General features: G+C 42.9%; 1 protein-coding gene across 1 annotated transcript; it reads left to right on the forward strand.

Annotated features, from left to right (window-relative positions):
• The first annotated feature begins 1,000 nt into the window (after positions 1-1,000).
• On the forward strand, positions 1,001-18,720 carry LOC148323465 (protocadherin-17-like). The gene is made up of 4 exons (XM_088315714.1): positions 1,001-4,175; positions 6,968-7,026; positions 7,186-7,355; positions 17,484-18,720. Exons 1-4 carry the CDS (start codon positions 1,704-1,706, stop codon positions 18,053-18,055), a joined length of 3,273 nt encoding a protein of 1,090 aa, XP_088171840.1. The 5' UTR covers positions 1,001-1,703; the 3' UTR covers positions 18,056-18,720.
• Positions 18,721-22,384: the final 3,664 nt, after the last annotated feature.

Below are 22,384 nucleotides of genomic sequence, written 5' to 3' on the forward strand. Positions count from 1 at the left end.
CAGAGTGAAAGAAGTGCGCAAAGAGTGTACACCACTTGAGTTATTGTGGTGGGGACAATGCCTTGCTCAAGGGCATCTCAACATTAGCCAGTAAACAAACTGCCATCTCCCCAACAACTAGTTGCTATTTTAAAATGTCTTTTGGTCAAAACCTACTTTTACTAGAGTGATTTTGTATTTCTACGAGAGTACAAAGTGCAAGCACAATTATCACCTCTGTCTGATATCAAGTCAAAACCAACAGGTGAAATGCTGACCAAAGTTTTATTCATCCAATCAGTCTGTTTACCACTGCGGTTTTAGTTGCACCCTGTCATACAGATAGGTGCTCTGAGAAGTGTGTGTGTGGGGGGGGGGGATTTAACGAGATCCATTTTAATTTCACATTTTATCCTGGCTCTTCACTATAGTGACCGCATGTAGCGTTCATTGATCCACTCTTAATCCCCCCCAGTTCACATCACTGCGTGCTTGGAGCAACATCCACCACCACCACGGGCATTTCCCCCTCCTCCTTTTTTTTTTGGTATTCCATCCCCACTGATACTGCGCGCACATCAGTAAATGAATCACGTAGCACTAGTACAGCCTTTCTTCAAGCCATCCATGTGCTCCACCTTAGACGCCGAGATCTGTCACCGCTCACTCACCGGAGCTGCGAAGGGAGCACTAAAGTGCGCGCACATAAGGCGCGGGAGTGTGCGGCAAAGAGGAGGGAGGGAGGAGAACGGAGAAAGAAGAGGAGGGGGAGCAGCTTTCAACAGTTGAGGAGGAGACGCGACTCATTCTGATTATCTTCAATCATCTCGCACCTTATTTTCCTCTCTCTCGCTCTCTTCGGATCGCTCTCGTCTTCCGTGCAACAGATAAGCGTGGCGGTTGATGGATGCAAACAGGAGCGCCTTCGAATCAGACTGGATTACGGGATTAGCGGACTGATTAGTGGACCACAAAAAAAGGGGGAAAAGGGGGAAAGGGGGGGGGAAGAAAAAGTGACCGCTGAGAGTGTTCCTCTGCGAAAGGAGCACACAAAAGGTTGCGCCGGAGGAAGGGGAGGGCGAAGCGAGCGGCTGCAGCCCCGCTCCTTTGCTCCGTGCACTTTACTGGAGGAGAAACGCACACAGTCAGGCAGGCAGCCCCCCGATGCAACAGTGTGCCGCACCGGAGACTAAAGTAACAATGCACCGACGGTGCTAACGCGGACCGATGGTGCATTTTGGAGCTTTGCAGCGTGCAGATGTCGCATGAGGGCAATGCGCCTTTTTTGTCTCTTTTCTTCTCCTCCTCCTTTTTCTTCTTCCTGTTGAAAGGCAATCTCTAACCTTCACCATGCTTTAACCTTGGACGCAGAGGGGAATATTAATACTTTATTCTCATCGATTATTCATTGTGGGAGTCCCGCTGAGAGGGGAAACAAAGCATTCCAATGTTGAATTTGATCTTTAATTCATGCACGGGGTGTCGTCGGGCGGTCATCCTTGTTTACAGAAAGAGTTCATCATCGCAGAGCGGCATGTGAGAGAGCTAATGCCCATTAAAGGGGGTTCACAAATCGATTTGATATCCAATTAGCCGGGCAGCAACATGCCAGCTTTGGATTTAGTCCTCTAAAGGTTTTGTGGAATAATCAACAGGTTGAAAGTCAAGGTTTTTTTTTTTTCCTCTTCCTCCTGTGTGCCAGTACCGCATATCCAACTGAAGGGATGCGTCTCTCTGTTCCCATCTTCCTTCTGCTGTGGGTTAAAGCCCTGACACTGAAAAACCTTAGTTATTCTGTCCCGGAGGAGCAAGGACCCGGCACGGTCATAGGCAATATCGCAAAAGACGGCGGATATGGGACCCTGGAGAGAGGGAAAAAATCCAACTTCAGAGTGCTGGAGAATTCCGCACCACACCTGGTGGACGTCGACCCAGAGAGTGGACTTATTTTCACCAAACAAAGGATTGACAGGGAGACGTTATGCAGGCGTAACCCAAAGTGCCAGCTCGCCATGGAAGTGTTTGCCAACGACAAGGAAATATGCATGATCAAGATCGACATACAGGACATCAATGACAACTCGCCCAGTTTCCCCTCAGATCACGTTAACATCGACATCTCTGAGAACGCAGCAGCGGGCACGCGCTTCCCTCTGACTATTGCACATGACTCGGATACCGGGGAGAACGGGATCAAGACTTATCAGGTCACCAGAGATGATTACAATACATTCTCCCTGGATTTAAAAGTAAGAGGCGACGGGACTATTTATCCAGAATTGGTGGTTCAGAGACCTTTGGATAGGGAAGACCAGAACCATCACACCCTCCTCCTCACGGCTATAGATGGGGGAGAGTATCCAAGATCAGGCTCCATGCAAATCAATGTCAGGGTGACTGATTCGAATGACAATAGCCCCATTTTTGAGAAATCCTCCTATGTGCTGGAGCTGCCAGAGAATTCCCCGCCTGGAAAAGTACTCATAGATTTGAACGCCACCGACCATGACGAGGGAAGCAACGGACAGGTGGTTTACTCCTTCACAGGATATGCATCTGAGCGAATACAAGATTTGTTCTCCATTGATCCCAATAGTGGAGTCATCAAAGTCCAGGGAGAAATCGACTATGAGGAGAATCCCATCATAGAATTTGATGTGCAGGCCAAGGATCTTGGGCCCAACCCCATACCGGGTCACGCCAAAATTACTGTCAAAGTGCTTGACAAAAATGACAACTCACCAATAATCAGTTTTGTTTCTGTGCGGCAGGGTGCCATCAGCGAGGCGGCACCCTCCGAATCTGTCATTGCGCTTGTCAGAGTGACGGATAAAGACTCTGGCCGAAACGGGCAGCTCCAGTGCCGCGTGCTGGGAAACGTTCCTTTCCGACTACAGGAGAACAATGACAATTTTTACACGCTGCTCACCGACAGACCTTTGGATCGGGAGACCAAGGACGAATATAATGTAACGATCGTGGCCAGAGACAACGGCATCCCCTCTTTGAACTACACCAAGTCGTTCACTGTGAAAATCTTGGACGAGAACGACAATGCACCTCGCTTCACAAAAGCCGTTTATGTGCTACAGGTGCCCGAGAACAACATTCCGGGTGAGTATCTGGGCTCCGTGCAGGCCCATGACCCTGATGTAGGCCGCAACGGCACTGTGACCTACTCCATTTTGCCGTCGCATATTGGCGAAGTGTCTGTTTATACGTACGTTTCTGTTAACCCCATCAATGGAGCCATATATGCATCCCGCTCTTTTAACTATGAGCAAACCAAATCATTTGAATTCAAAGTTCAAGCGAAAGACGGAGGCTCCCCTCACATGGAGAGCACCTCCATCGTCAGGGTCAACATCCTTGACGTGAACGACAATCTCCCGGTGATCATTTTACCGCTCCTTCAAAATGATACGGCGGAAATTCCAGTGCCTAGGAATGTGGGTATCGGCTACATCGTGGCTACGGTGAAAGCAGTGGACCACGATCACGGAGAGAGTGGACACTTGACGTACGAGATCACAGAGGGGAACGACGACCACCTGTTTGACATGGATCCTTTAGGCGGTGAAGTCCGGACTACCCACACCCTGTGGGAAGAGGTCTCGCCCGTGGTTGAGCTGGTGGTTAAAGTAACGGACCATGGCAAGCCGCCCTTATCCGCTGTGGCTAAACTGGTCATCAAGGCCAACGCGGAAGCAGCAGCAGGTGGCGGGGGCTCTGGCGTGAGCGGCGAGCAGCAGCACTGGGATGTCTCCCTGCCCCTCATCGTTACCCTGTGCATTATCTCGGTCATGCTCTTAGCCGTCATGACCGCCATCGCTGTCAAGTCCAAGCATCAAGATAAAGAGAGCGGGAATTATAACTGCCGCATGCCTGAGTACTCCAATCCTCCGGTGGGGAAGGGCAAGAAGAAGCGGATCAACAAGAGTGACATCATGCTGGTGCAGAGTGAGATGGAGGAGCGAGATTCGGCCAGCCGCATGAACGTGGTGAGCAGCCCCTCGCTCATTACTTCGCCTATATGCTTCGACTACCAGAGCCCCCTGCCGCTCACGCTGCCCAGGTCCGAGGTCATGTATCTGAAGACAACCCCGAACAGCCTGACGGTACCCAGGGCAGGTTGCCACTCCAGCTTTGCCGGGCTGAGCACAGACGCTACAGCAAACAGGATGTCGGTGATACAGGTAAGACACTCCATTCTTGAACGTGCTCTCTGCTTCGCAGTAAAACTCGGGGAAAATATCCGACATCATTATCACTTTAGCTTTCTCGCTTTAGGCAAACACTTTGCAAATGAAGCATGGTATGACAACTTTGTTTTAGTTGGCATTTTACTAATAAGGTTAATGTATTATCCACATTTGTTCTCTTGTAAAGTGCTACGCCTCCAGGCCACATAATGAGGAAACGCTCTCTCTCTCTCACTCTCTTTCCGTGTGGGAAAGGCAAACAATGTGAGTCTTGAACAAGGCCACTGTGACCCCCAGCAGATCCTGGGCTGTGGAGAGAAAACAAAACCCAGCCTGAGATGTTGGAGCGGACAGGTGTTTGAGCAGCTTGTCCGATCGCATTACCCGACCGTTGTGCGCCAGACAGTGAGATGCGCACGGCGTAACCCCGACAATCGCATTTTTTTTCAGCCTAAATATGGGTCAGATCCGCCGAACCGCATCCCAAGTTGGCACGAGGTGGCCCTATATGGCAGGCTCGTCCCAGCCTCGCCAGCTAACATGCTAATTGGCCAACGCGAGCTTGTTGCGCTGCCTGGAATTGTGTGTCCGTACACGATGTAAATATCTGGGTCAGTCTCACATTTGGAGATGGTAGCACAGATGACAAGGCCTGGCGCTGTCACCAGTCGCTGTGCTACGTGGGTGTGATCAACACAAACACATTATTCTCAAGATGAAGGGAAAAGGGCACTCATGAAAGCGCTAATGCTTTCCTTTCTATGCCTTGCCAAAGAGGCACATATGGTCACAATGGCGCCACGTTCTAAGCATGTCCTCGTCTCTGCCAGGTGATGAAAAAAATATTTTAGACCAAGATCATGAGAATTTAACCACATACTCACGGTACCTGGTACCACACCCATAACAGAGGCAGTACCAACGACAGGACCGGGGTTGTAAAGTGCGACAGCTGACACTCACCTTTCTTGCCCTGTTGTGTTGAAAACAACGCGTATGTCCAACAAGTGTTCAGCAAACGCTGGGGCCGACTTCAGTCATTGAAGCATTTGATGGCGGGATGCCGTATCGGTGTGTGAAAGTGCACACAGTTGCTGTAATATCCCGCTTCACTGGGTTCTGTGTAAAAAGCAAAAGCAGCTTAATGTCAAATTTTCTGTTATGGCTCTGGTTGCAGGCTTTCTTATAACTGGCTTATAACTGATATCGCCACGTGTCATTGTCGATGTCGTCACCATAACACGGTATTTGCAGAGTCGAAATGGCATCTGTAAAGCTGAAGGTTACAGGGATTTTTTTAGAGAGATAGTGCGGCTGTAGAAAATGCCGGTATACATTTCAAGTTTGAAAAGAAAGTGTTGTAACCTTCAGAAACAGACGGATCTATAAAACTGACAATGGAAGGACTCAATTATGCAATCAAACATATCTTGGAAGCGAATCCTGTCCAATGCGTTACGATTTCTTAGTAATTGATGGAAAAACTTACAGAAAGGAATGAAAGAAATCACTATGTAGAAATTGACAGAGAAAAAAATGTCCAGAAATGAATGAATTTCTCGAGTCACTCATGTAAATGTCAGATGACACGCTGTTACAAGGCAGCCTCGGTTTACGACTCACCTGACATAGAAAGTTTCAAGGTTGGGAATGGAGCACAATGACCGAGTTTGCGAAGCGGTTTAAGAATGCTCAAGAAGGCATGCACAGTTCTTCGTTTTATATACAAAGCTGAGAAGTGACTTTCGTACAAATTTTACTGTATTTATGATATTACAACTGCCTTAGAATAGATTTGTGCTAGACTACGGTATGTTACGATAGCGGAACTCAGTCGTGATCCAAGGAAAAAAAAAACCCTCCAACCCATATTAGTAACATGAGAAAATCATTTTAAGAATTCAGAGATTTACAACATCATAAAATCAATATTGATTAAATTGCATTGATACTATATTAGGCGTGGGCAAACTATGGCCCGGGAGCCAGATGCGGCCCGTTAAACGTTCTAATCCGGCCCGTTGAACTTGAAAAAGAATTAAACGAATAAACCTTGTTAATGTTTTATTTTCTAAATACTTTTGATTTTTCAAAGACATTTATATTATTGTAATGCTTTTGTTCACTTTCATTTAAAATTAAATGTATTTTTTTTTTCTCCGATGAGGTGAGGTTACCAAAACACTCCATCCATCTGCTCCTGGTCCGGCCCCTCTGTCAAATTTTAGAAACCAGTGTGGCCCGCCAATCAAAAAGTTTGCCCACCCTTGTACTATATCCACATTTTGTTGACACAAGAACAATATTTCCATCCATCCATTATTTGTACCGTTTGTCCTCACAAGGGTCGCCTATCCCAGCTACCTTCAGGCAGTGAACTGGTTGCCATTGCAGAGACATTTGTGTACTTGAGGTTTTCGAAAGATCTTTTGAAACTAATCCCCAAATGGTGCTCCCTTATTCAGAAGTGTACTTTGAATGTGCTACCGCGTGTATATTAGGGTCGATAATTAAAATCACTTTTTTTTAATAAAGGATTGGCCAACACAAGTGAGTGTCAGGACTGAAACTTCACTGAGACTACCTGGAAAGCCACTTAGTGTCGTTTACACAGAACAGCGACCCGGGAAAGAAAGCGGCTAAATCCCAGCTTGAACAGGCCGTGTCAAAAAAGGCTTCACAGATCATTTCAATCCACGCCCGTGTCTAATGTCATCAGTGAACAGTGTGAAGCTCTTTTGTTTTTTTTTTCTGAATAAAAACACAATTTCCATTGTCATTTCCAGACAGAAAACTTCCCCTCCGAGCCCAATTACGCTGGCAGCAGGCAGCCGTTTGTTCAAAGGTAAGAGCTCGCATGCAGACACTTCCTGACCGCGTCTTTTGAGCTCCTTCATCCCAGTATCAAGCCCGCCAGGCTATCAAACAGCAGTGCTCACACAGTGAGAATGGCAAGTTATATGTCCCCCCCCCCCTCCTCCTCATCTGTCCTTTCCTGCCGCAGCTCTACATTTAAGGATGCAGAACGAGCCAGCCTCCGAGACAGTGGCCATGGTGATAGTGACCAGGCTGATAGTGACCAGGATACTAATCGAGGCTCCCAGTGTGACGCGTCTGCCAGGGAGGCCCTCAAGATGAAAGCCACATCAGTTAATGGGCAGCCTTTCGAGCAGGGTGAGTGGACTCTTCCCGACGTCGTCAAGATGCCTCCGCGCTCTCCTGCGGCGCAACGTTGTTTATATTTTATGCGCAGAGACTCGCCCGCCGTTTAAATGCGGCTCCACCTGCCGTCAGCCACCGGCGAGGTAGACAAACATTTAACATGCAGGTGCTTTTTTTTTTTTTTTTTTTCATTTTGGTTGAGATTGCGGCTCCTGCTGGCTTTACATGGCAGGCGCCTTGAGCTGGTGTCGCATAGTGCCAGGTAAAAGCATGCTTTTAAGGGGATACTTTGAAAGGATAAAAGGGTCCAATGTGCGAAGGTGGAATGTTCAAACGTGCCGCGTCTGATTTAGGCATCAAACAAACTCATATGCATGGCAAAGTGTTCGTCTGCCTGCGTCTCTTTTGATCAGGCCTTCATTTGAACACGCTTCATGCCTTGACTTAACATGACAGACGCTCGCAGGTATTTGTGGCAGCTGAGCTTCCACCTTTCGCCCCTCAAAAGTGCGTCAAAGTTATTATTGGTCGGGTTTACAACTAAAAATAGGAATATTAAAGTTTAATTATGACTGAAATGACTGCCAAGAGTGCAATCACAGATGATTGCCAAGCTGCTGCGACCCAGCCGACCTGCTCGGGATTGATATATTTAGCGAGAGCGGAGACAAACAGCAAATATGAGAGCCAGCCTCGCAGGTGAGATAAAGGCTAACGGCGGGCTTGAGCGAGGAGGCGATGGCTTTCATTTGCTCATACGAGCCTTGGAGGAGAACGGCTCTGGTCATCAGCTCCCTATGCGCTACTTTCCACACCATTTACATTGCTATGAACTGCCTGTACGTGGCAGGCTCGAGAGGGCATGGACAGAAACACTCTGGTGGCTGCCAGAGGGAGAGAAAGAGAAAGCGGGATTGTGAAGTCCCTCCCCCCTCCCTCCCTTGTGTGTGCACTGTGGGGAATTATGGCGAACCACACTTGTCTCCGTAGGAGGTGTAAATTCAATCACGATTTCTGCTGCACATTTCTTAAATGTGATTCGGCGCCGAGTTCGAAGGCCAATCATACAGAAAGATATTGAAAGAGAGGTCTTGCACGTTGGCGCCGACTGAATATTTACATGCACTACGGCGCCACTCGGGGAAATTCATGTATACAGCTGTATATGTAAGATAAGGGCAACACATTGCATTTATTAATGGAGGGCCATGATCCTGCTTTTCCTTTTTGCAGGTTGAAAAGGTAAACCCTGATCAGATTCCAGATGCCTAAATGCAAGAATTTACTCTAGTTGTACAGACAAACTTCATTAGTCGAACACGATCCGATTTGTTCGAGGTTTTTGAATCAATTGTTCCGTACAATGTCAGAAAAATGGAAGTTATCCATCCATAGGTCAAACTGCGGTGATTCATTATATCTGAGATTCAAACTCTCAACCTCAGAACTGTTAAGCAAAGGTGGTAAAAACTGTTTTCCAAATGGTTGGCATCAAGCGAAATCCTTGTACACTTGGCTTGTTTTGCATTGTCATAGAGAGCAAAGAAGTATATTTTGGTTCTGATCTTTTCCAACATTGCATCAAACAGATTGTCAAAAATTTGTCTGTATTTCATGTGAAAAGATCATACTGGAGGCTACTTGCAACACTTGCAAACCTCTGATTTCGTCAAAGAGGAGTTATTTCCCATGCAGAAATGTAATGATACACATTACACTGCGATATATATGAAAAAAAGCAACTGTTCGAGTGCAGTGCGAATAGGTCAGGCCAATCTCAATTGAAAGTCAAGTTCGCCGCCTTGATAATTGCTCCCGACGGTCATTTTCAAAATAAAAGCTAAAGCTGTTCCTCGATGGCCGGTGTCCTGCCTGATCATTTGAATCCAGTGTGTTGCAGCAGGGAGAGATGGAAAACAGGCAGGACACCGGACCTCGGGGAACAGGATTGAAGACCCCTGATGTACAGTATTAATCGTTACGCTTTTATTTTGAAGTTGACCCTTGTGGCGTATTTGCATAGCCTCGTAGTTGTAGACGGTGCCCGAACGCATCACCGGAAGGCAACCCGTGAGACGTTATCGCCGTGTTGTTGCACCGCGGCTTCAATGGTCCATCAAAATGTGTCTTTATGCGAAAGTGGCCCGTGGTGGAAAAAAAAAGAGTGGACAGCATATGGCTGCCCTTGAGAACTCTGCTAAGTAAGATAGCTGATTACAGGCGAGCATACTGCAAGTCAGGGGTGCAAAATAAATTTTTTGAATGGGCTCCGCAATTCAACTGTGTTAAATGTGAATTAAATGTATTTTTATAAAACGGTCAATTGTACGCTTTTGGTCACCATTGTGTAGCCCTGGTATAAATTTTAATTAAAATTAAAACTGAAAAAATAAAATAAAATGGTTGCCAGCCAATTGCAGTTAAAGGTAAACCTTGCCCAGATATGCCGTAAATCGAAGTTCATCTCTAAGGTTTTTATTTCATGACATCACTCGTGAATCAATAAGCAATCGGATCGATGCGTAATATAGATTTTAGAATCACAATTGCTAAATGATTACCAATTCCCATCCCCACCGGTGCCTCATTCTATTTTGACTGTTGCCATACTGTAAAATTTTGAATAAGTTAATAAAAGAAAAAACATTCTTATAACTGTCATACACGGCTTAATTTGTTGTCCAACTTCCTGCTATTTTTTGGGGGGGGAATTGTGCATTTTAACTAAGCACATGAATTGAGTTACAAAATCGCAACGTTGCCCATTTTATAGCACTCACCGTATAAAATGTAGAGCGATTTTTTTTTTTTCATTTGTTTATTTTTTTGCACGAGCACAAAAAGCTTGCGGGTTAAGTAGTATTGCTTTTATATCTTTACCTTTAGCATCCCTAGAGACTCCTGGCTGCTTTGATACAGGTAATATATGCACCTGTGAAGCTCCCACTATCATGCACCCTGAATATTTATTCCTTCTGGCAGACGCCAGATGCAGTGTGGGTATGTTGCTAGGCGTTTTCTCATTCTCTCGATAATGGGCCCACATTCTTTGTTTTCCACCGCTCTGCTCACATTAGCTAATCGAATATAAAATATTGCTATGCTTATTTCATGTGAGCATTAAAAGTCAATGCACAGTTTTCTTACTTGATGTTCACATTAGTTCTTATTTTATTGGGAAATCAAGTCAAAATGAGTAAAGATGCCAATGGCAGGAACGAAGGATGAAAGCATCCTGGCTTCATCATGACCTTCCTCCTCTACTTTTAATCAAAGGCGTTATAAATCTAAGCAGAGATTTATGTCTGCAAACACCGTTGATTATTTATTAATGTAGCGTGTGCCCGTAAAAAAAATAACATAATTAATTTAGGAGGGATAAAATATAAACATGTTACCCCTTTTGTTGGCCAAAAAAAATTTTATGTGACACAATGACTTACACGGGGGCAAAGTAGACGAGAACAATGGCAATACCGCCGTGTGATTTCCTGGAGCCTCCATACACGCACATCTCTTCATCAGTATCATCGGCGAGCTACTCTTCAGTGCTGATGGCTGCCATGGAAATACGCACAGCATCTTCTTGTCTCGCTTATCGTTCTGCTCTCATGTATCTCCCCCAAAAAAAAAAAAAAAAAGAGATGATAATCATCCCATCTCTGTGGAAGAGATATGGAGAAACAAATGGCACAGAAGCATAATCAGGCGGTGTGGATGCTTCAAAGCCAAGCACTCAAATATCTACAAGTATTGGTTTGCCAAATCAAAGCGATGTTTTAGTCCGTCCTTTTGATGTACCATGCATATTGAACTCGCAAGTGTATTTTCTCTTGATCTCAGTCACATAATATGTAATATGGCAGACGGGTTTATCAAAGACGGGTCACTTTGGTTTGGATGGAGCTGCGGGTTAGTTTTGAAACAGAACGGGAAGAAAAATGGAAATTTTGTTGCTTACAATTTGTAGCAATGATTCAAAGTCGAGATTTGTAACCTAAGAATTCATATTGCAATGGAATCTCTGTTGAACACAATCCGTCCTGTGAAGCGAAGTTAACAAAAAAAAAAACAAAAAACAAAAAAAAAAATACTCATACTTCGTAGTTGCTCGGTAAAAATAGTGGTTACATGTTCATCCTGCGTGAATATTTGGTTTATTAAAGACACTCAATTGTGCATAGGTGGAAATGGAAGATTCTATTTATTTATTTAATTTGCCCTGTAATTGGCGTATCGCCCAAAGTCAGCTTCGCTTGGCTTCAGCTAAGTGCTAAAGAAAATGGATCGCTAGATAGCGAAACGAACGGCCATGGTTCAATCCAGAGCTGGATTAATGTGATTTTGTATTTCTGTCTCAAAGGAAAAATGTAATCCAAAGTCAAACAAGTCTGATTGTTTTTTCAATTTAGCGGTTTTACTGCACAACTACATTTAAGTATTATGTGGGAGCCTGGTATGAAAAATAAATAAATTACACACACACACACACTAAAACCGACAAAAAAAAAAAACAAAACACTGACTTGTTCACCCTGTTTTGACCAGATTGGGTTACTTTTACCCATTTTTGGGTTAATTATTTTGACCATCAGATTGGGTTGAATGTAGAATTTGAGCAATCTGAAGAGCTAAATCTTGTCACCATTTCCGACAGTTTCATTGTGTACTGAAGTTATAAATTTCTCGTCATATTATTAGAAACCTGATGACCCACTACTTGGGTCGTTTTAACCCATCAGAATCGTTAGTTTTGGGTCCAATGCTCATCCCGATGCGCAGGGTATTAAATAATCCCAGCAATCGCTCGATCCTTATTGAATCGAGTGCTAGGTAAGCTATTTCATCCAATTTGGCTTACTGCTGATGCAGCAGTTTTAAGTGTGTGGAAAAGGCAGGGGAAGAGCAAACGTCATCCCTGATTTGCCGATGTCACACGTTAGGATCTTGGCGGAAATTCATATTGAAGACTACCACTGTCTCCTCGCTTACAGGACTCATTCATAAATTATAGTAGAAGAATCATAGCAATCATGATATTTTTGGTGTCTGTTAATCATGAGAATTGTTTTGTCAAGTCAAAATTCCAAATAAAGAAGAGTTGGGGTCTCTTCGTTGGTTAATACGTCACAGCATCATGGCAATTATCAGATATGCAAATGAGCAGCACATTTGTTTTCTGTTTGTGGTGCAGAAAAAAAGTTCAAAAAGAACAGTAATCAGTGTTTTGACGGAATGAAAAGAAAATCTTTCCAAAAGAGACAAATGTTTATTTGGCTTGTAAATATTTCTTTTTGAATTGATGTCATCCTTTGATGTGGGTGAAGGCGGGGAGCAACAACTTTGTTTTGCAGGGGCAATTATTAACTACCTGATGTGCGTTTTCATGATAATTGGCTCGTAACAGGCAAGAAAACAAAAGCACTTTTTGACTCAAACGTTCCAAAAGTAGACAAAAATAACAGAGGTGATAAAGCAACTTTTTCAGACTATGTGTTGGTCATTGCGAGCTCGTGGCTGATGTTTGCACGATTGTAGCATTGAAATCAAAGTGATGTTTGATGCCACAAGCAAACGTGGTGTGGCTTTTTGACACGCATTGACTCCGACAGGTTTGGCTCATTTTCCCAAAAACTGCAGTCGACTGCAAAGGTCATAAACGCTCGATACTTAGAAAGTGAGTCAAGCTTTTATTCCCATCCATCCACACACAAATGCATTGGGGATGTTGCACATTCTATTCTGAATAAAAACATTAAATGAGCAAAAGTGTTATTTTAGTTAGCATTGTTCTTGCATAAAGTGAACAAAGCTTGAATATTTCCCACTGAATGACTATTTAGTTGTAAAACTATTTTTTCTCCCTCACTTCTTTGTTGCATGGATTTGATCTAAAAAAAATATTCAGTTTTTCTGCTAAGGCCAAAGCTTTGTCTTATATAAAAGTATTGCTTTGGTGCCATCTAGTGGCAACTTAATGCCAATGAATTATGTTGAAGTAAGTTAAGGAGCTTCATGCATTTTGTGGTTTTTATTGGCAAATTTGTGGGGTGTCACCATAAATCACAAAAAGCACTGCACTCATAATTTTTTCACAGAAGAAAACAAAATTGATAAAATATGCTTTTGTAAAATTGAATTGTTTGATATAATTTACGCACAAGTTCAATGGATGCAATAATGTGTTGACTTGATATCTGATTTTTGAATGAAATAACCTTTTGATTTCAGTAAATACAAACTCCTAATGCTGCAAATGCAACAAATGAGCATTTTCATTTCTTTAATAAAATGAGTGTCTTGCATTTTAACAAAAACTATGTTTTTATTTTTTGAAAAAAAAAAAAAAATTTTGCTCATTCATTATTCGAATTATTCTCAAACAGCTGATGACTTGAAAATTATGCTGAGTTCCATTTGAACAGACCAGTTCTAAAAATCTGAGAAAAACATCATTTGCATAACAATTATGAACACATTGTACACACTATCATTTCAACTGCTATTGAGTGATTGAGTGTCAAAACCAATCAGGAAGAAGAAGGCCTCTCCACCACCTGTGCACTGGTAATGCCCAAAACAATGTGAACAGCAAAGCGTGTCTGAAAACACAAAGCAAGCCCGCAATTTAACGTCATATCGGGAAATCCGGTCAGAATTCTTGTTCCACAAAGTCTCACATGTCAGAAATTCATAGGATGGTCGCACATCCAATCAGACTTGAAATCAGCCCTGGATTAAAAAAAAGAAAAATCGAGTTGTCTTAAAATAGTCTCAATTCTGGCAGACAATTCAAACAGAAAAACCATAGCGGTGTTGTTTCCAAACACGAGCACTTTGAGACCTCATTTCAAAGGTTTGCAACGCCTGTTGCCATACAAACCACAACCTACGTCCAAAAGCGCACTTTTTAGTGAAAATCAAATCTTGTAAGCAGCCCCTGAGGCTTGAGAATTCTTCGTGTTTGTCTGTCCCCTGGACCGACAACTACTTGTACTCTCCTGAAAGTGAGCTCGGCACTTGAAGATGCTTTCTTCCCACATCCCCCTGTCACGCGTGAGGATTCTTTTTTTGTTTGTTGGAGCTTCCCAGGCCGGCAAACTGGAGGTTGGAAGTTTCCTTTTGAACAAGAGGAAAACTCATGCGGAGGCTCCCGCATCTCGGTTTCATTCATTATCTCATTCATATTTTGGAGGAGAGCCTTTGTGAGTAAATGACATCATTTCCAGCAATTAATTGATCATTACGACGATATTAAAGCAGGCAGGCGAGCAGCGGGAAGAATAACTTTGTGCTTTTCAGTCAAAATGGGCCGCTTCATTTTTATGTTACGGAGCCCAAAAAAAAAAAAGAAAACATTTATGGAATGTTTGTTTTGGCAAGACATTTGTAACACGTTGCCTCAAACCACTAATACTTATTGCGGCGGCGTCAAATAAATGTTGATTGCGGCGTAATTGCTGCAATAACAAGTTGCTCATTCCCGTGTGCTTATTCGGTTTGCGCTCCCGCAGTAGCCGAGTCACGTGTGAGGAATACGCACCGAGAACGACATCAGTTCTCAACGTTAGATTGGATCAGTCGGATTCTTTGCATCCAGACGCAAAAAGCGTTCATTCATTATTCATTCATTATCTAGAGCGCGACGCTTGTGCTTTTCAACCCGAGTCTTTGCAGACATGTCGCCGGTCAATCTCAGAGCTGACATATCGGGACGGACAACAAGTCACACTCGAGCCTGAAGGCAAACTGCAATCACCAATTAACCTGACATGTTTTTGGCAGTGGAGAGGAGGCACATGAAAACACTCAAAGGCTGTTAGGAGGCAAAACTCGAGGAAAAAACAAACAAAAAAAAAAGCAATATCCGCCATTAAATATGAAATTCATGCCACGGGTTGATATGTTTTGAAGGTAATTGTTTTTCACTTACTGCTAATTTGAACCAATAAGTATTCAGCTACTGAATTAAATAATTGTTTTTCTTTTCCCCCTCCTTGCATTTCATGTTTCCTCGCATGCAAATGAGGTCATTTAGTGGCAAGGGCGGGTCATTATATACGACACGTCTAATAAGTGGCGAAATGAAAAATGGCCAGGAATTGCAAATAAGGAGCTGATTATGATGCAATCAACTCTTAAGGGGGGAAAAAAAGGTTATGATAATAGTTGTGCCACGAATGGTAATGCCAAACTTCAATTTGTCCTTGACTCGCCTTTTGAGGGAATTTAAATTGACACCAATTTCTTAAACGCCCTTTTCGTCTATAGAATATAGAAACCTATCTTTATGTAAAAATATGCTAAATATAACTGTAAATATCCTGAGCCGCATCTCCTCACAAGGGTTGCGGGCCTGTTGGAGCTTATCCCAGATGTTTTCGGGCAGTAGGCAGGGTACACCCTGAACGGGTTGCGAGCCAATCGCAGGGCACACAAAGACAAACAGCCATCCTCGCCCACAAACACACCTGGGGGCAATTCAGAGTGTCCAATCAACCTATAATGCATTTTTTTGGAATGTGGGATAAAACCAGAGTACCCGGAGAAAACCCACTTAGGCACGGAGAGAATATGCAAACTCCACACAGGAAGGCCGGAGCCAGAATCGAAACCATGATCTCTGAACTGTGAGTTCTAGTCACCCACCATCCCGCTTTAATGTAGCTACTCGGGTCTAGGCGAATATCGCTCCCTTGCGGGTAACAACGTGTGGGTGTGTATCACCCATGACACGGATGAGGTACACGATGAGGACGAGTGGGATGGAACTTCCTGTTATCCGTGCGACAGGTATGATGCTAAAATGTCACGTGAGGTGCATCTTTTTTTTTTCCCTCCGTAGTTTACGTTTTCCATCTCCATTTTAACAGCGGCTCAATCAATAGGCTCGCATAATTTATTCTCTGCTTGATTAAGAAGGTTGAAATGAAAAATGATGCAATAACCTCTAAGGTTAGGCTAACGATTGTGCCACAAATGGAAATACCAAGCTGTCCTTGAATCTGTTTTTAATAAATGAATTGAAATTGACGTTGACACAATTTTGAGGGCAGGTAATGCATGCGGAGTCTTTGCTGATGCAACTCACACAGTTACCGTACTTGTTTTTTTTGCTGCTTCTGCATCAGAAAAAAAAAAAATGCTTTCCCTGCACCACAAGCACATTTTCCAGGAAACACCTACGCAGGTTTTGAAAGGGGGGAGGGGACCTTCATGAATATTATGAATCACTCTCAACTGTTGCATTGACCCACAGTAGGGGAAAATAATAATAAATAATGAAGACGATGCTCATGTGCTTCGGTTTGTTGCATATCATCATTTTGAGGTGGCGTCATGGGAGAGGCTGTGGAATGCAAAGTTACCAAGATCCAGTATTGGACTATTATCAGAAAAAAAAACAGCAGATTTAATTTTGAACATTTCCAGTAATGTCATATTTTTATTTTATGCAGAGTGTTTTATGATTCTGTCAAACTCAAAATTATAAATGATAAAAATGGATTTTTTTTAACGTGTGATGAGGGATTGTTCCAAATATTCTTTGTCAATGTTAGAAAATGTGCATCTGTTTAAGAAATTTCAAGTCAAGTGTGGTAGTGAGGTATATTTTAATTTATCAATGTTTTATGGACTAATAATCATAAAATGCAAGGTCAGGTGAAATGAATATAGTTTTGGGCGTCTATATCCGTCAATGGCAGCGAATGAGTTAAGATAAATTCCGGAAGATTCTGAAATTTCCCTCTATTTAATTTGGGAATGTGTGGAATGTAAAATTTCCTTTCAAATGCAGTATTTTGTATTCTACCCGTGTTAGAAATTCTCTTAAGGTTAAGAAATTTCAAGTCATGTTGACGTTTCACTCAGTCATGAGATTGACCCACAATGAGAAAAATGTGAATGATTTATTACATAAATAGGTGCCATAATGAGGCCAAATCTCCCAAATATTGGGAATTTAGAAACGTTTTGTATAATATATTGTCGATATTCTTCTCAATATTTAGAGCCGAGATATTTTTCCCGTTTTTTTTTTTTTTTTATTGATAGTCATGCCTCAACAGGTACCAGTAGGGTCTTTCTTTCTTCGGAAGCCGGTGGGGCCAAGTAACAAATGTTAAACTGTTTTTGCAGAACAAGACAAATCAGTCCACTGCACCGATGAGTGTCGTGCACTGGGACACTCTGACAGATGCTGGATGCCAAAGTTACGGATCGGAAGCCAAGCAGACAGCGCCGATAATCGCACCAACCTTTTCATCCCCGTGGGAATGGATGCCATGGTAGAGACAGAGATTTATGGCACCATCAGCCGCGGCAGTCGGAAAACCCTCAGCACCTTCGGGAAGGAGCAGCGGGACAGCACCGTCCTCGTGGCCAACGTCAAACCCTACTTGAAGTCGCAGCGTGCGCCGTGCGTGCCCCTGCAGGAGAGTCCGCCGGCCCCCGGAAGCCCCACCAAGAGTGGGCCGGCCCTGGACTCAGCCGAGCAAGAGGTGAAGGAGGAGAGGGAGGGGGGCTCAGACAGCAGTGCCTACGGCCCGCCGGACGGCCAGTGCTCCCCGCTGCACACGGCCATGGAGGAGCCCTCCTACCTGAGCCGGGAGTTCCGCCCCAAGACGCTGTCCAGCAGCCTCATTCACAGCACCGTCATTAGCCAGGAGTGCGGCGTGTCCGAGTACGAGCCGCGGGACTCGGGGAACTGATGTGGCGGAAGCCCGGCACGCGCTCCCGGCCGACAAGTGCGTGATTGGGGACGATTTGGGGGTTTTTGTTGTTTGTTTCTTTGGGGTCCAAACATTGTATAACCAAAAATCATCTGCTTTGTGTCTTTGTTTTGTTTGTTTTTTTTTAACTCGGTGACTTGAAGGGATGGGCAGACTTTCCTTGATGGAGGATGGAGAAAAATAATAATCAATTAATCGATTGATTTATTTATTTTTTTGATAAAAATCTTTCTGAATGTTCTGCCGGTTGCCATGCCAGAGTTTTATTGAGCAGAGAATTCAGGGCGTAGCATGGATATAATATCGCTGACATCACGATGTACGTCTTTAGACAGCAAACAGGTGCATCTCAGTGAATCCGAAGATTGTCCAAAACTTATTTAAACTATGGATGAATGATTGCAGCTGACAGCTAACAAAAATTCAACATTTCCAGAAAGGAGAATACAGGATTACATTAAAGACATAAAAAAACATTTGTTTAAGCTCCAAGCAGTGATGAAAGGGCCCTCACTTCAACTTTGTTCACAGTGAATCCTCAAAATTATCATCAAAGTTTGACGTCATATATGACTTCTACATCAGTGGTCCCCAACCATCGGGCTGCGGGCCATTTCGGAACGGGCTGCGGCGGGCCGCACAGATGGAAAAAAAAACTTGCAGGTGATGCATGTCAAGATACTAATTGTAAGGATAGCACGTAGATGTTCGCTCGACACAGTATGCCACCAGCACCTGGTCCGCAGAATTTATGGAGTTATACGAACCAGTTTGCGGCAGAAAAAAGGTTGGAAAACATTTTCCTACATTACATACTGTAGATTCATTAAAACGCTGGAAAGTCAAAACCCTTGCCCGAAAAGTAAAATGTACTTGTGTGTGTGGAGTCTGGTGAAAATGTATTTGGCATTTTTTTTGGAGTCCTGAACAAAATTTGGTGGATTGTGTCCATCACAACAAGATGGCCTCAAAAAAATTATGGACAAAATTGAACAGTAGGTGATTATTATTTTTTCGGTCGAATTCCAGGACACACAGCTACGCCGGGAATTCCCAAAGCAAGTCATGTTTTCCCGACACCCATGACATCAAATTTTGCCGATAATTTTCAAGGATACACCATGAAAACATTCATTGCTGAATTTTCCTGACATCAATTCTTTGAGATGGGGAAATTAGCTATAAACTTTAATGATAAAATGTTTTTGGAAAAAATCATGAAACATGGTTTCACCCTGAGGGTAGTGACTCTAAAATATATATATGAATGAACCAACTGAAATAAAGTTGAGCCCACAACATTCCTATTCATTGAGATGCACCTGCTTCACTCAATAGAAACTTCACGATCAATTAATCGATGAATTGATGACCAGCCCATCCCTAGTGACTCGTGTTTAGGTGAAAAATTGTGTCTTTGACTCTATGCTGTGAAGGTTTGCGGGCCAATCAGTGCTTACCTGACTTCAAGTGTTTCCATGGTGTACTGTACCTGTCAAATTAGATGTCTGTATTTGACACATTTCAAGCGCCAATTTTGTGTGGCTGTTGGAACAAAATTGCTACTGTTAAGCTATTGAGTCCTGTCTGCTTTTGTACGGTGAAGCTATCTGTCTCCATTTAGTGTTTCGAGGAACGTCACTTTGAAAAATCAAAGGCCGACCGCATACATATCAGTGGCGTTACATACGAGTACAAAAGTGAAGTGTCTTATGAACTGTAACGGTGGTGCAACAGGGGACGTCCCTTTTCATGAAACCATTCGAGGTTCCGATGAAACAATTTTTTAAGAATGTATTTGTAATTTTATCGTTGTCCTCTGCTGTTTATGTGAAAATAAGCTGGGCTTACACGTGAATGTGGGCTACTGTACTGTACTTGTGTATTTTATTAAATTTGTATACACTGTGTGCATGGAAGGACGTTGTTTTTCAACCAATGATGACTTCCGAAGCTGTTGTGTCCATATGTGACAGACATGTTAAAGCAACAGTATGTGATTTATTTTTTTTTTTTTTAATTTTTTTTTTTATTAAAGCATCTGCTCCCTGGCGCCCCCTTCAGGTGCAAAATGTAATTTTGCTTTGACTGTTACTAATACAAATCAGCAGTGAAAGATGGTTTTCTGATTTTAAAAAGTCAGCTGGTCAGAATCTAAAAAAAATAAAAAACATAAACATACGAATAAATCAGCATTGTTATAACAGCTGAAAATTAATTATTAAAGTCCACAGTCAAATCATTTGAGCAGAAATTCTCGCAGATCATTTCACCCAACCTTTGAACTTTAGCCCACCGGACACCGAGCGATGCGGCCGAAACCCACAGAACTGGACTGTAATGTGAAAATGTGAATCTCCAGTTCATGTCACAGATATAACAGCCATATAAATGCACAAGGTTTCACCCCCCCCCCCTAAAAAACACGCATGCGGTGAATGCAGTGGTCGATCATTGCCAAAAATGTCCACACTCACTCCTTATTTTTGCTCGTTTCCTCATCCTTGTGACCATCTGCTTCTTCCTTGACAATCACACCATGTTTTTGTGGTTCAATACAAAATAATACAGTGCAGTATATTTTCTGCGGAGCCTCAAAACCCGATACAGGGTTGCAGTTTTCCCCTTTTTGTAGCGCATCAGTCGACATGCAGTGTCCGAAAGTCCAAGTGTGGTCCTTTTCGGGCGTATCGTTTGGTGTGTGGCAAGCCTGACAAACAAAATAATAGGCAATCCACATCTCTTAATCTTGTGTCCAACGCAAGAAATCCACCGCGGAGATGCCAACTAACATTTAATTGAAATTCATTATCAAGTTTCTATTTTAAAAATACTGCATATTGTTGCTTTAACAACAACAACAACAAAAAGAAGATGACTGATCCTGCAAATGTTCCAATAATAGCAATGCACTGTGTTTTCGGGGTGGGATCGATTCTCTATGCTTGTTGGAGGAGCTGAGCGTGTTTATTTTCCCCCCTTCTTTTTTGTCACTGCTCTCTATATTTTTAACTACAAATAAAGAAACATGCACTGTACATTAGTGCACTCCATCACAAGACGAGTTGACTCACTCTCTGATGAGCCCCCCGTACATAGCGTCATGTAACGCTGGCGATGCTAATTCAAAGCCGCCAGAGCTGCAGGCGTCAGTTAGTTATTTTCTTTTACATTATTTATTTTAAACATCTCAAACAGACGTGTGACAGGACTCGAGTGTGATAAAAATAAATAAATAAATAAATAACACTCAACTGCTATGAGACTTTTTTTTTCCCCCCTCCCTCTTTCTCCTGCAGAATAACTCTGAGACTGAGGATCAAATTAAAGTTTAATAATCCCCGTGGGGGGTAAAATGGGTCATTGCAGCAGCAAACAACCGAACAAATAATACATTAAGTGTTAACACTTGTAAATACAAAATTGAGATAATTTGATTAGGAGGAGGGGGGGGGGGGGACACCCACAAGGACTTCCTGTTAACGAGCCCCTTGGTACTAAATGTAAAAAAAAAAATTTAAAAAAAAAATGTAACAAAAATTACAGACTTGAGCAACGTGTCCATCAATCGCTCATTTCTACTCGTAAAAAAAATTAGCAAATTACACAACATGGTTCACGTTATATATATATATATATATGTGAGAGAGAGAGAGAGAGAGAATTTGTCAGCGTTGTAAACAACACTTGGTGTGTGAAATGCAAAAAAACCTTTAGTTTCACTTTACAGGGACCTAAACGATTTATGATTTAGATTTGCTTTTGCCCAATGTTGACAAGTTGTATACCTGCACTTTGAGATGTGTCATTTCAAGAGTTCAGAAAATCAAGCGTTATCGGATACGGATAAATTGAAAATACAAGTTAATCCAATTTAGAATTGAGACACTTAGACACGCAGTGTCGCAACCTTCTGCAAAATGGAGAACGTGTGTGACAAAAGGCCTTGGTCCGCATACATAAAACATCCGAACCATCCATCCGTTGGTTGATTCCCTTTTTGGAGCTAACCTGCTTTGCAAACGAGGCTGCGGATTATTCACTCGGAGGACGACGGGGACATAAACATTAGCAGGACTGGAGGAATTGTGCTCGAAAATTCTGGGCCAGGACCAATTCATTTGCTCTACAGAGCCCATAAAGAGCAACTAAGTATAAGCACGGCTGCATGTTTACCCAGATGGATCCCGCAAATATAGCAGTGATTTCGACTTTTTCATCTCTAAAGGAACAACACAGAAACCTCTTGTTTCTTGGTGTCGATTCCGGAGATTTTTGTACCTCACTTTCAACGGTGAGCACTTTGAG

This window comes from Idiotropiscis lumnitzeri, chromosome 14, assembly GCF_059441095.1.
Source record: "Idiotropiscis lumnitzeri isolate Australia: NSW breed Sydney's pygmy pipehorse chromosome 14, RoL_Ilum_1.0, whole genome shotgun sequence".
NCBI classification, from domain to species: domain Eukaryota; kingdom Metazoa; phylum Chordata; class Actinopteri; order Syngnathiformes; family Syngnathidae; genus Idiotropiscis; species Idiotropiscis lumnitzeri.